The sequence below is a fragment of the Polypterus senegalus genome, chromosome 3 (genome assembly GCF_016835505.1).
Source record: "Polypterus senegalus isolate Bchr_013 chromosome 3, ASM1683550v1, whole genome shotgun sequence".
Classification (NCBI taxonomy): Eukaryota; Metazoa; Chordata; class Cladistia; order Polypteriformes; family Polypteridae; genus Polypterus; species Polypterus senegalus.
In genome coordinates this window covers 37,905,961-37,921,500 of record NC_053156.1, presented here as the reverse complement: position 1 = coordinate 37,921,500, position 15,540 = coordinate 37,905,961, and the positions used below count along the sequence as shown (strand labels likewise).

General features: G+C 36.4%; 1 protein-coding gene across 1 annotated transcript in view; it reads left to right on the top strand.

Annotated features, from left to right (window-relative positions):
- Nucleotides 1–644: 644 nt before the first annotated feature.
- The window catches only part of si:ch73-335l21.1 (insulin receptor substrate 1-B), a 107,414-nt gene continuing 92,518 nt past the window's right edge, over nt 645–15,540 (top strand). The window contains exon 1 of the mRNA XM_039746970.1: nt 645–1,435. Coding sequence (XP_039602904.1) covers nt 1,090–1,435 — 346 coding nt within the window. The 5' untranslated portion in view covers nt 645–1,089. The remainder of the gene's footprint in view (nt 1,436–15,540) is intronic.

The following is a 15,540-nucleotide window of genomic DNA, read 5'->3' as shown; positions in this document are numbered from 1 at the left end:
AAATGCCATTAGAAACACTAGTAATGACTTGGCTATATTTTTATGATAATGATACCTTAAAAAATGAAAAATGTGTCAATTTCAAAAAAATGTAGAGAAAAGGCAAGCAAAATGACACATTTTATTGGCGGACTAAAAGGATTACAATATACAAGCTTTGGAGGCAACTCACATTCATAATGGCTAACATGGTACAACACCCTAGTACTATCAAAAAATGAAAATTTCTGGATGAGTCCAGAGTTTTGACTTATAGCGTATATTCAATGCGTTGCTTGCGCAAAACTGGCGTCCCATCTAGGAATGGTGCCTACCTTAACTTGCTTGTTATTCCGAATCCTTGTCAACCATTATGGAAAAGGCGGGTTCTGAAACTGGTTAGACGGTTAAACCTTTATTTGCAACCCAAACGTTCTCGCTTTCTAACTTACAAAGTAACGAATAATGAGAAAACAAAAGTTAAAGACGGAGAAAGGAATGAATGAATGAGTGAGTCGAATAATTAAATCTCAGGCAGAAGCAATTAGGGAGGCGGCAGCCTGTTTAGCAGTCATTAACCGTGGACGGGTTCATTGGATCGGAAAACAGGGGGAGAGCGCCAAAAGTTAAGCGTGTTGAAACCGGGGAAACGACTCCTGCCTTTTCCCCGCCTCCCCCCCAGGAAGAGTTAGAATTGGACGCGCGCAGCGGGCTGTCTGACTTTGCCCGAGACGCCGACGCTTGGCAGACAGTGCGCGCGGCGGTGCGGTGTGGCGAGTGGAAGCCGGCTGTGTGTTTGCGCGCGCGGAGGGAACGCGCGTAAACCGCTGCAACTCTTGAGCCTTCCCTGAAGGGTGGGGAGGTCGACAGGGGCTTTAAGGAGCATGGCATTGACGAGAAGGCTCACACGCTGACAGGACTCGGACTTCGGCAGGAAAGCTGCAGTTTCAGAAACAGAAAAGTCGATGGGGTTTAAAGTGCGGCACACGTGTCTGCCACGAGCGACCCTGTAAACATTTAAAAGGCGTTTTACTTCTTGTCCGGGACTGCCTGCCGGAGCATTTTTTCCCCGTGCCCATTTTTTGGTAATCTCCAGCAACCGTGCAGACCATGGAACAACAAGCCCCCGATCCGTTCTACGAGGACGTGAGAAAATGTGGTTATTTGAGAAAACAGAAATCCATGCACAAGCGTTACTTCGTGCTCCGCGGGGCCTCGGACAGGGGTCCGGCCCGTCTTGAGTGCTACGAGAACGAGAAGAAATTCCGTGCCAAGGCCCCCGTCCCCAAGAAGGCGCTGAACCTGGAGACGTGCTTCAACATCAACAAACGGGCCGACGCCAAGAACAAGCACCTGATCGTGCTGTACACCCGGGAGGAGAGCTTCTCTATCGCGGCCGAGAGTGACGTCGAGCAGCAGGGCTGGTACGAGGCCATGCTGCAGCTGCAGTGCCAGAGTGAGTGCGACCAGGAATCGCCCTGTGCTGTCTGCCCCGAGAGTCCGTCCGTGTGCATGTCCGTCTGTCTGTTCGTCTGTCTAGTATGCACACCTATGCCACTGTTTAGATGAGTAGGCTGACTACACCTGTCCTGCACGTTAGGCATACCTTACCGGTTCCTGCCAAAAGGAAACGTGTGTGCAAGAGTCATACCTCCATGCACGCCTACTAATGCTATCTGAAATAAAAGAAAATAGACCCTTTACATTTTTACACGGTTTTAACAGGACATATCTCCACGGCACGGGTTGCAGCTGTGATGTCTGTCAAAGCTACCCTGTTAGCTTTTTAAGAGCATGAATACTCGGTTTATGATGGCTTGCAGGTATGACCTCCCTATGCATTTTACGTATACATAGCAATGGGTTTGGTTTTCTTCAAAGCAACGGTCTTGGAACAACAGTTTTGTATTTTGCCATTCCGTTATTTAGATTGGTCAGTTTATCGAATCGCATAGCTGCATTGCATTTTTACAAGTCAAACTAGCATTGCAGTTGACAAGTTTTAAATTACACTTATGGTTGCGACATGCATTTAATCATACCGAAGAGCTTTTTATATACTTGTGTAAGGAAAGCAGAGTAGTCCAAAGTCGACTTTGCAAGAAGCTGATAAATTATTTCTGTGCTACATAAGTGTATGTAAAATGTGCTCTTATAAAAGTGCTTTTGTGGTGTGTGAGAGAACAACCTCCGTGTAATAGCACTGGCTCAATGAGAGTCTGTCCTTTATTTCTGTATTCCTAATTTACCTGTGGGTCCTGAATTTCCACTAGCTTCCCAAAGCAGTTCACTGGGATAATAAACTCTAAATTGTCCCTCTTTGAGGTGTACTATCTAGATTTGATTTCTGCCTTTGTAAATAGTGCTCTGGGTGTAGGATAATACTGTCTCTGCTTTTCATAATGGTAAAGTATCAAGGCAGCAGCTGCCAAGATGCACACAGCCAGTAATATTGTATGGGCAATACTTATTGATTGTGTTGTCCGTTCCTTTACTCAGTTCATTGTCACAGGGAAGCAGTCCCAATCTTGCAAGTAGTGGGTGCAAAACAGGAAACAACACTTTGTGTTCTAGGCAAAAAATACAGTACACCAGTAAGAGGACAAGTTTTGTCTTTTTATGGCAAATAGAGTACAGTATTTTATCAATCTCTAGCTATCTATCATTCTCTATCTATATATCTCACCTTTTGCTTTATACAGTACCGACTGATCATATATAGTATGCACGTAGGAGCCAAGAAAATCTATACATTATCTAACTGGTTTATCCAGTTTGATATTGCAGCAAGCTGTTAACTTTTCTGGCATATTGGTTATAACACACATTCTTGGTCTGTTTTGGATGACATTCAGATTAAATAGTAAAATTAATTGTGACAGTGTTCAACGTATAAGCTTAGCATGAATACTGTGTTTTTGCTTTGTTTACATAAAGCTTACATAAAGTGAGTTAATAAAGGACGCCAAGGCATGCATTTAACAGTTTGCTTTCTGGAATGTGAAGTGCTTGCAGTGTCCTTAAGTAAGAACCTTTGTAAAATAAAATGCTTAAAGTGAGATCTGTAGAGAACGTGTAATACATTCAAACATCTTTTTGCTTAAAGGTTAAATTCCAATTTATTTACCTGTTATAATATGAAACAAATGAACTATAATTTTACATGGTTAGAATAAAAGGTTAAGAGTAGTTTTTAATTGCCACGGTGTTAGATGTCTGAACTTGAAGGAATGTATACATTCATAGGAGTAATGGCAGCTAAATACATTGGTTGGAATGCTTTGAGTGATACATGGTTGTGTATAGGTGTGTGTGTGTGTATGTTACATTATGTATGCTGATGATCCCTTCCACGTGCCATACTTTATACAGCTGTGTTAATGCCATCTTTCATAGCTATGTTTTGAGCTTTGTGATCTTCTTGATGAGACTTTAGCAGTCATCCTGGTTTTGAATCAAAAATGACTACCTTCTTATAGGTTGTCTAATTGTGCGTTGTACTGATTTTTCTATTTTAAGCTGATGAGTAAATGGAATGTGTTTTTAAATTGCAGAATGTTGCAGTTTTTTTTTTTTTTTTTTTCCCCACCCTGTGTGGTGTTCATGGTCATGAACAATTTAATTTTGTCTTCAGTTTAGTTAAGGGTAATGTAACTAGAAAATTTTAAGGACTATATTATCTTTTGTGTGTTTATGCCTCTATTCTGCAAGGTTTGCTGTATGGTATTTAAACAAGTTTGTAAAGGTTGGAGGATTGCAAGTCTACATAACTTGTAGTACAGTTTTTCTATCTGTCAGTTTCAGTTGTTTATATCTGTATCTTTATACCTACAGAAGCTTATAGAATAAACTATTTATGGGTCTTGATTCACATGAACAATTCTTTGGGTGTAGAGGTGATTTTTTTTTTTTTTTTTTTTCCTTCTCCCTCCAGTATTGCTTGTCTGCCTTGTATCCTCCTCTATTTTAAACTGATAGTTGTTTGATTCAATAATATTCCTTCTGAATATTGAAGTTAAGCTTGGCCCATTTCTTCAGGAATCTTTCTCTTTCATCATCTTCCTAGTAAAGCATCATCTGTTTTAATTGCTTATTTTTGGTGTGTTTTCCTCGCATACTGCAATTCTCTGCCCTGAGCCAATCATCATCAGAACGTGCTATCCTTTCTCAAAATGTTGTTCCGTATTGTGCCACTTTTACTGAGTTGTTGCCATTTTCCCCAAGTTAGTTCCCAACTTGAATATACTCTATAGAGATGATGTGGGGTTTTTTTTTTTGTTTACTCTAATTTTTCAAATTTTTTTCTGTTTGTGTGTTGTCTTGTAAATATTTGTCATTTTAAATTTAAAGTTTACAGCTTAGTAGTTTTATGTCGGTTTTGCATGACAAATACACTTTATGTAAGTGAATAGTTTTGCAGAGGGTCCTTTCTATGTTCTCCTTGGTTACAGCCATTTGGAGCTGTGCTTGTTTTTTCAGAAACTTTATTTTTGAATTTAAAAGGTGTTTTAAGTTTTACTTTTTGCAAAATGTTTACCTAGATCTGTGCACTCATCAGGCTGAAATATTGGTATCGACAAGACAGTTGGTGCTTCTGTTGCCTATTTTAAGAGATAGATGGCTGTAAGTAATAGGTGAGGGGTGGTAAGGGTGCAGATGCCTTTAACTTATCTGAATGAAACTAAGACTGAAATGAGTCAAGGATGGACAATAAACACTTTCCATACTTTCACCTCACTATTAAGAGTTTTAAGGTGTTTGCAGTTCTTTATGCAACTTTGTATACTTGAGTTAATTACAAATTCTATCTATTGTGTTTAATAGTATTTTAAGAAAGCAGATGTCATTCTGCAGTTCAGTCTTGTGTGCTGGTTGAAAATGAGATTATTCCCATTTTTGCACATCATGCTTTGCCTTTAGAGTTCTATTATGCAGATGCAATTTTAAATACAGTATTCTGTAATTTTACTACATGTATGTATAACTAAAAATTACAATATGCAAGCTTTCAAAGCAATTTGGGTGGCCTTCTTGACTGAAGGGGCCAGAGTTGCCTCAAAAGCTTGCATATTGTAATCTTTTTAGTTAGCCAATAAAAGGTGTCATTTTGCTTGGCTTATCTCCACATTCGTAATGGCTAGCTAACACAGTACAACACCCTAGTACTATAGATATATGTATGTAAAGTATTTTGACAATGTGAGCACACTATACAATTGTTGTTTTGTACTGTGTGTTAACACAAGCTATTCCTTTGCAGTTTGTTTCTTTTACTCTTGTTTTCTGTGGGAGGCGTATTGAATGTGCTCGTACTAGTCCTTTTTCTGCCTCTAACTTTTGATACTTGTTTGACAAAGTTCACCATTGGTGACCTCATGTTTGATTTAGGATAAGTCCTACTGACCTTTTGGATTTTATCATTTTACATTAGAATAGTATCATCAGTTAGGTATTATGTCTTACTTTTTCCTATGGTTTTACAGATATGACTTTGTCCGCTGATCTGCTTGGGAAATAACTGGAAATTTCCACAGGATTGCTTCACCTTTGACAGTTCTAGCTCAGCGAAGGTGTTTACTACTTATTTTTGCAGCTAAATCATCCAAGATAAAATGATTCATCTTTGGTTCAGAAAGATTGGATGTAGAGTTACTGGTGTAAATTTTTTTTTTCTCTTTTAATGCCTGTTGCTTAACTGTATGAGCTGTTAGTTAGGACAGTGGGGTATAGCATTTTGCAATATGAGTTTGGACTGAATAGTCAGTGCTGCCAAATTGTGCCTTGTTTTGAATTGAACAGTCGTATAAATAAACCATTGAATTGCAAAAGTGGTAACACCAAATAAACAAATGTAATCTTTTTTCAAAAAAAAAAAAAAAAAACTGGTCAAATAAAGTTGAAGATTAAGGACATTGCGCCCTCAAAAAATGTGATCAGTAAGCATATACCTAAATTATTTTCTCATGCCACATGTTAAGCAGATATTCTCTGTGGTGGCTGTTGAATGAGAATAAAGGAAATTTGTTTTGCTAAGGATGCACTGCTTCAGGTGATTGTGTAAAATTTTAAACTTTAATGTAAATATAATATAAATATGTCTTTTCTTCATTTATAAAAGCAACCAAATATAATCTACATCATTCTTAACCGCACATACTCTATATTGAGACGTTGCTACAAAACCACTTGTAAGTATGCATGTTTTGATTTTCAGCTGTTACTTGCCAATACCTGGAAAAATGGTCATTTTAAGGGTATCGCATCTCTTGCAGTCAGTTCATTAAAAGGTCACTATTAAATGTGTTTAGTGTGTGAGACAATCTCAGTGATGAGTGGCTAATGAAAAGAGACAAATGATATATGATATGGAGGAATGCTGCTGATAGTCTTCAAGTGAAAAATGAGTTTTCTAAAATGCCCAACATAAGCATGGTGTATGCGTTTTGAGTATAGATATATTTGTATTTAATTCTTAAACCATGATTAACAATAAATAACTCAAAAGTAAATAAAGCACTGCGATAAAGCCACCATTTTTAATGTTATGTGGAGGTTCTGTAGCAGAATGCATGTATTATGTTCTGTATGTCTCTTTTTTTAATTAAGTAAAAAGGATCTTTGTTTCACAACTGCATGCATACATTTTTTTTTTTTCTTCATACTGTCAGGACTGTCTGCACAGAGTTTCCAACTTTTACATTTTTTTTGGTCAACTGTTGATATACTTTTCAAACGTCAATACTGTTGCATCTTCAGTTATATAGATGTAATTGAAGCTTGTTGCAGGTTTTGACCAACTTGGAAGCATATGATTGTAGTCTCTCTCCTAGTGCTGGGAGGTATACCGGTTTACACCGAAAACCATTTTTATGATATGGATTTTTCTTCTACCGCAACACTGGTTTAAATAGCCTAAACAACGTTCGGAATGTGGTGCAGTGGGAAACTGTTTAAGGGGGGTTACTTTTTCACTGCTACACCGCTAAACGTGCATGCAACAGGTGTTAGTGGGGGTATTGAGCAGTGAAAATGGATGGAGAACATTCTGAAACTGAAGCTGTAGCAGACGATGAAGTGAACATGATGACACAGAAGAACTTTTGCCAAAAAAAGGAGCCATGTCTATTGCTTGTCTGGAGATACTTTTTGGTTTTAAAAGGTCGGATGTAGACAAAACTATTGCAAATGCTGTTGAGGTCAAGTTGTTGCCTTAGCTGCAAACATGCTTTGGAAACTGGCTTCACACAGCCACAGGTATGTAATAGTCATTAAAATAAACTATTTATTTTAAGTAATGATAGTAAAAGCGTACCATAGTAATAAGAAATGTAGAATGAATGTGTGTATAATCAATTTTGTTATCTCTATCAGTCAGTACAGGTAGTCCCCTACCTACGATGGTTCAACTTAGATTTTTCGAAGTTACAATGTCAAAAGTGAGACAATTTATATAATTGTGTAGAAAAAAATATAAATTTTCAAATTTGCAAGCAAACATTTCTGTGGGCTGAGTGATGCAGTGCGATATGTTGCTAGCAACGACCACGGTGCGAGATTCCTCATTGGAGCTAGCGCTTGATAGAGATCAGTGATCTTATGTTTTTCGATACGCTTTTGCTAGAAGGAAAGTTAGCTTTGTTGATTTGACCTAGATTCCTTGCGCGTGCGTGAGTAACAAAGAGCAAAAAGCTTCTAAAATGGAATGTGGAGAGATGCCAAAGTGTTTTGCTTTGAGCATTCAATCCGTGGATGACTTTTTACGTATTATCGCTGAATCGGACTCTGACTTGTCAGACTCCGATTTTGATGCAAGTGATCTGGAGATGGAGATAAAAAAACGAAAGTGAGGTAACGGGATCAGCTGATTGGTCCCTAACTTATGGTGCTGAGCACATTCCTGTAGCTGATGCACCCATGGTAACGTTCGCCTGGGATAACCGACACGATGACACAAGGTTCAAACTATATTGTGTCTTACTGCAATGGTCACCCCTGCGCACCTGTCTCTCAAAGACGGCCAGTCCACCGTGCATTCCTGCTGGCCTAGCTTGAAGCAAGGTCCATATTTCTGCAGTTTGCCATATTAATGGTTCAATTGGTAAAGATGTCATCGCCAAGTTCACTTTTTTTTTTATTTGGTGAATACTGTGTAATGTACCTGGGCTTGAAGTAATAGTATTAATGGAAGTTGCACTGTTATTTATTAGTTTAAATATTATGCAGTTTACTGATGGTAAAGTTGTTTAAAAAGTCGCTTTAATGTGTCAGTGGACAGAGATTGTTAACATTAACAAAGTGTAGTTGGTTTACAAAGAAATTACTCTTTATTCCTTTTCTAAGACCTGTTCAGTGCAATACAACTTTTGACAAGCACCTCTGGATATTTTACCAAGTCTAAATGCCCCCTTGTTATCAAAATATATGTTAATTAGTTAGCAAAATTTGTTCAATAAAAAGGTTCTATATTTTGACTGCAACTGTCATGCAATGTGATTCCTTCTCTTCATTGGTGCCACCCCCTTAAACTTTATGGTGCCATGCAAACCTGTATTAATACTTGTGTGCACATTAAAGGTTATTCTTAGCCAGTCTACTGCAGTAATTGCAGTGTAAAATGTGGTTAACATCCACTCATGCAGGGGGAAGAAAATAGTCGAATACCGTGAAACCGGTATAATTTTGAAAAATACAGTGATAGAGAATTTGTCATACTGCCCAGCACTACTCTCACCTAATTTTTGGCTATAAGTGGAGCTTTTGATTTATTTGCAATATTTTGGTCGGTTTAATTCTTAACCCTTTAAAAACTTATACTACTCTCCTGCATAACCAGACAAATGGAAGCCTTGTCATATTAAACTGTATGTTTATAATTAAATGATAGACCAAGTGGTTTTTTATTAATACAGTTAAATTCTATGGGCTTATTGTTCAGTGACCATTTTTAACTAATAAAATATGTACAAAAATGTATCTACAATACATATGCCATTAATGGAAATAAATTGCTTTTCATAATTAAACTGTTGTTAAATTTTTCTGTTATGTATCTATCTGAAATGAGGCTTAACCAAAGGGGTGTGGGTTTTTTTTTTTTTTTTTATTAACCATTTCTCAAACAAATGTTCTCACACTCATTTAATTGGCAATTGTACATTGCTTAAAAGCTAATATACATGTACTTCTTGGGTTTTAGTCCTTATAAATCATTAACTCCACTGCTGCTTTTTGGCTATAAAATATACATTTTACAATATTTATACATGTGTATTTCTATGGTGGATCGCCATTTTAATTATATACTTCTTACCCAAACTTGTGCTGTATTACACATAGCAACAGGTAATAAACACAGTACATATCTTTCCAAAAAAACAAACTTGTTTACTAATCGGTATTTTCAAATTCATCTGTCTATCTTCAAATAAGTGTTAGCTGCAGCATTTTAGACAAGTTTGCTGTCCAAACTTAAGCGGTGTCTGTTTTAATTTAAAGGACAAAACAAAAAGGTCTGAGTTCTTTGAAGTACTTTGCTGTTTGGTTGCACAGGAAGACTTCTCAGATTCATGGATTTTTTTTTTTTTTTCTCTTCAGTTTATTACTCCACTTTAATGTAAAGATTTATATTCCAATCACATCTAGCTCATAAAGTTTCCACTTGCTGTTCTTTGTTTACACTGCAGGAAGTTTTCTGCAAGGGTGGGACATGCTGGCTCAGCTACTGTAATACTTTGCAATGCTTAAAGCCGGGGCTGGACTTTTTTTTGTGATCAGCCATATTACAAATAGCTAAGTGTGAGACGGTGAAAATCGGCAAATTTAGTTTGGCAGCCAGTTGATTTTGGAGTATGGGATTTTATTGTCTGTTTATCAATTTAATGAGCAGCATTTTGCTTCAGCAGGTGTTCATTATCAGCTTTATAGAACATTTGCTCAAGGCTTTGTACATCTATAATTCTGAGGACATTATGTGAAGAACATCTTCCTCAAGAAAGTGAAGGGACATGTGAGGAAGTGCAAAATTAAGAACATAAACCTCAACAACCCCACAAGTTGAAACAAATGTGGTCCAATGACAGTGGCTATGGCGAAATAAAAACAAACGCAAAACTGAAAATTGTTCCCCCTTTTGGGCACTATGGGTCTTAATTTCTATTTCAAGTCATTTTTTTTTTCTTTCAGTATTAAGCTTCTTTAGATCCTAGTGCATAATTAGGATGTTTGGCCAGCCCTTTTTTTAAATGTGCCTGTATTTTTGGTTTATAACTTTGCTGTATGATTAACAAATTTGTCATTTTGTGATGTTTGTAAAACTTCAAGTAATTGGTGTGCATATATATATAAAAAAGTTGCTGAGTTGCAGCTGTATATTTTATGCTCCATTTTATTTACTCCCATTGATTTAATCTGACCTTTTTTGAACTGGGTATTTTTGTCATTGCAATGATTCCTGACACACATCATGGAATAAAGTACAACATATACGGTAAAACTTTGTAAAATGTGCCCTCCTTGCCAATATGCATGCTAATTTTCAAGCCTAACTTCTCTAGTCTTAAGTCTTTATTTGATCAAATTTTTACCGGCGAGGCACTTCCACAAAGTGCCTTAGAAAGCAAATTTTGATTAAAATGCAATGGAGGACTAAAAATCATGAAATGAATAAACCGATAAGAATTGGTGTTTGCAATTTCAGATTTCTTTAGATTAACTTTTTAGTGAATGATCATGTTCAGAGTATGCCACAAATTGTATAAAACAGTTATTAAAAATTTGTAGGTTCCTTATTTTCACATATACCTAGTGCATGGAAATGCTTACTTTGCCAATTGACATAACGCCAAGACACACTTTGGTACCTCAGTGACTTAGTATATCAACCCAGCATCAAATCTTCAGTCAGCTTTACCTGAAAGTCTTGGATCACAGTTTATATCTGTATCTGCCAATAGGAGATAGAAGTTTAATTCAGTTTGTACTGTAGCTCAAAGGAAAAGAGCTGACAGATAAAGCCAAGAATCAACATTACTTTTCTATATAACAGTAACAAGGTCCTTTTCTGTAAGTTTGTTTTCTGAATTCATATGATCAGTTGCAAAATTTTCTGATTAATATACTTGGAACAATTCATAAAGATTTTGCAGAATAGTTTAACACAGCCGCAAACCTGTTTAAAAAGCAATGCTATTCTGGAATACAAAGAAATAAAACAAATTTGGAATTTTGACATTTGGAAATGCCAGTCTTTTTTGTGTTTTTATAATTTTGGCTTATTCTTTATGGCTTCTGTTCAAATCTGTTTAAAACTTTTTTTTCTCCCCTGTCTATAAAAGCATTTAAAACAATCATAACATGATTTTCTAAAACTTTTTATATCTGTTTACATGTTGGTTTTATTTGCCAGCTCTGCTGTTATCAATTTATACTGGAATTAATATGCATTATGTACAGTATCCTGGTTTATAATTGTATAGATTATCCATTGAGTTCTGTGCCTTATTCTTCTGTCTTGAACTTGATTATAAGCTGATATCCAACTCTCCACATTTTATACAAGTGGAGGTGGTATATATTTATCTAATCATTTGGCAAGGCATTAGTTTGTTTTACTCTTACCTGGTAGAATTTTAAATATCAGATGTTCGAGAGCTCTAAGTTTATAATTGGACATTTTAACTTGGGTGTCCTCAAGCAGCTGGGTCAAGAGCACAAGCAGCCAAACTGGTGTTTGCTGTCAGTTTTGCTTTCCAGCTGTTGCATTGCAAAGTTGGCGGTCACAAGTCTGCAATTTCGCTACACTTAATATTGAACTTGGCATAACAAGTCCCAGATTGAAAGTTTAATGTGTTTTAGAGTTCTTGCTTAAGCCTGTATATGTTTTATGATTTATTAATATAGTAGTTGCTGCATGTTCAGATCTTAGTAGCTATTGAGCTATTAGTGCATTCTTGTATCTGCTAACATAATCAACCCCCTGATAATCAAAGTTTTAATCCCAAAAGTATACTGACATAGTTCTGCCAGTATAACTTTAGTTTTAGGTGGGATGCTAGACAATATAAGGTAATGATGCCGTGGCACCTCTTCTTGCTGAGACATAGTTTTCTTATTACAGAGCTCTAGTGGAAGACATTACCTCACTAAGAAAGTGTCAACACCGACCCTATACCACAGTATTGAAGGATTAGAAAAACCAAAGTACAGAACCTACACTCCATTATGCCTTCAAAAGGACTACATTCAGCTATTAAAGGCCCTGGTTATAATTTTGAGGAAAATATACGTTGAAGACTTTGTGGAGTGATTTGTAAGCTGATTCATTTTTTGTTAACTCTACTAAGCAATCCTGTTCTAGGACCTCTTATCAGGTGTTGTAACTAGAAATTACATTGCGTCCAATTTGCAGTAAATGGCAAATAAAAATGTTAATGTTAGCTCTGGATTTTTATATTCATTTGGTGCTGCTTGAATTTTAGTAGTTTGCAACCTGTGTATCAATCTAGCTTTAGAGCATTAAAATACTGCTGAGACTGGAAGGCATAAAGTTATTTTAATAAGCCGTCTCTAAACAGCCATGACAGGCTTATTCTATTCATTTTTCTGCCTCTGTTTGCATTCTAATATTTTTGGATTACGTATTCATAAAAGAAATGTGTCAAAGTATGTACTTTTGAAATATGGTCCTAAATTTTTGTATAGGTAAACATCTAAGTAAAGCTGCATTATTTGACGCTTATATTTTAGACTTAAAATCTAAATTACTGGAAAGAAAAGTGGAAAAATCAAACAGCTTGAATGTTTGCTTTCTGTTACTGAAATTTAGTGTAAACTACATCTTAAAATGTGTTCTTACTTTGCTAAGCCAGTGAGGTTTCTCTAATATTAACAGTTTGGTCATTGAAAGAGTTGTGGTGTATCTTTTGTAATTAAGCCTTTGACGACTTCAGTAAATTTATCTGGGGAAATTGGAAGGTATCTATCTTATGGCAGTATTTTAGAGTGTCATTGGTCAGTTTGTTTTTAATTAGATGGGAATGTAGAAATATGAGAATGGGAATAATGTGTTCAACTTGATGATCATGTTTGTTGCCACAGTATTTTAAATTAAACCGAACAACTTCTTACTAATTTACTAGCCTTTACTCGGTGGCGACACATTTTAATCTACAGCATTACTAAGATTAAGAAAACCAGTTGTAGTCTGGAAATGTGGTGAAAGGTTAAACTACGAAAGATCAATTGGTAACTGCTGTTAACTAGATAATTAGTTCTACTGCAGAAAACCGTAGCAGGATGTGTTTTTTGGTAGTTTTTTGATGATTTGGAGCAGTGATGTGCTGAAGGTAGATGGTTATAGGATTTCCCCATTTCAATCTCTTAACCTTTATAAAAGAATTTAAGGCAAACTTTCTTATTGGTCATTTCCATTAGATCTTAACTGGTTGTGTGTCCAATCCATTTTAAGTTGACAAGACATTTTTTTTTTTTTTTTTGAGACCTGGTTGATTTTAAGATTAAAATTGTCTAAGGTATTCCTCACCAGTGTTCTGTTCCAGGTTTTACTACCATATAAGAGAAGGCATGGATTTTGAGGCCTTATACTGTATAGGTGAATTTTAAAATTTGTACTGAGGTTTTGTTAGCATCCTATTTGCAATTGCGCATCCCATAATGGCACCCAAATATGCTATATTTAAATTTTATCATTGGTTGTTAGAGGTAGAAATTGCCTGGGTGCCTAGGATTTGTTTCTGCATTTTTTTTTTAATTCAGTTTTCTTTGAAGTTAACTCTATCCCTGGGGACTGGAATGCTAAACCTTGATCAGTTAGAACTTGTAGACCACATTTGTGAATCAAATTGTTATATTTGAAGCTCTATATTAGACTAACAAGTGCTTCTTGCATTGCTATAAAATATTAAAGCACATGTAAGGACTTAAAACCAACAGGGTCAACAGAATTGACTTTTCAGCCCATCAACTCAATTAAGACATCTCCTTTTGTATTCTCAGGGTTCCTGATCCCTACAATAAACCCTTTAAATGGGTTTGTGCTATTATTTGGTAAAAGATTTCTAGGATACTCCAGCTGCAAGCACACAGTATATTCCACATGTTCAAATTTTATCAGTCTGCCTACCAGTACAATATTTGATTCTCCATTTGTGTGTTCCAGTATTACCCCATATTTTATACACCCATGGTGGCATTTTGCCCGTTCTCCCACTTATCTGCAGTGATTTTTCATTTAGCATGTTTTGGCAGTTATACATTACTTCTAGAAGAGCTGTTTTGGTGAAAGTTTTTTTTTTTTTTTTTATTTATTTTTAAAATATCCTCCATTTGAAGTGTACATATAGTAGCGAGCATAGAGCGAGAGAGAAACTGTCCTCCTATGAAGTTGCAGTGTCACAGGAAACCACTCTAAAACATCCATTCCTTGGCTGTCAAACTTTATGATCAATAACCCATTCTGTTCCACTCCATTGTGCTCTACACCTGGTTGTTTGTAGTAATCGGGTTGCCTGCACTTGCTAGCTCTCTGTCTAGTCCCGCCCATTACTTTTCTCTTACTGCACTGCACTTTTTTCAAGTCCACTTCTACAGCTGCCTAAAGCGCTTATTACTGGCTAAAGTCTCTTAATTCCAAGCTTTTGGTGATGTGTGCTACTTCTGCTGCATCATTGATGGTTTGTTGGCTGCAACTCTGGTTGTAAGTCACAGGCTGAAAACTGGGACTCTGATATGAATTGCCAGCAATGCTGGATTTGAGACTTTATTTTTCATATAAATACATGTAGCAAAATAAAAAAAAAAAATCCATAATTATAGCATGCAATTTACACTATAAGTGACTCTTACCAGCAGATATTTTGGTGTATTTTTGGCAAAGTTACCCTCAGTCCAAAACAAGGATTTTCAAATTTGTTTAAACAAACTCATAGCTGTAGCAGCCCTCATCTCAAGACAAGAAACGGCCCTGAACAGGGCAACAGTCCATTGCAGGGTTTGCACATGAACACACTCTCACACAGTTTGGAATAAGTAATCAAACAGGATGATTTGGGAAGAAAGCCTGTATGCATAAACGCAGGAAAGGCTTGCACACTCCACACACATTCAGCTATTGAGCATTGCATTCTACCACAAGATCCTGGATCTGTGTGGAAATTCCTGGAACATCCATGGTTGAAATGCATCTTGCTTACACTGACACTTGCAGGTGCCATGTCTGTCAAATGTGGGAGATAAACCAAAGTAGCCTGAAAATGGCCACAGAAAAAATGTATATACTCAACACAGAGTGACTCCATGGAGCATCAGCATTAACTTCTCATATGCCAATCTGTTGCCACTAATAAGAAAAAAATAGCTGAGTTTTTTCCTACCTAAAACTTTTAATAGTGAAAATTCATTTTAGATGCCACTCTAGTAGTGCTGCGTAGTATGCTGGTACTGAAAAAGTACAGAAATATGCAATTTTTAAAATGGTACATTTCCAGTATTTCAATATTTTCAAAGTTACTTTGTGTGCAGCTGTTTGTTCTTCCATTATGATTT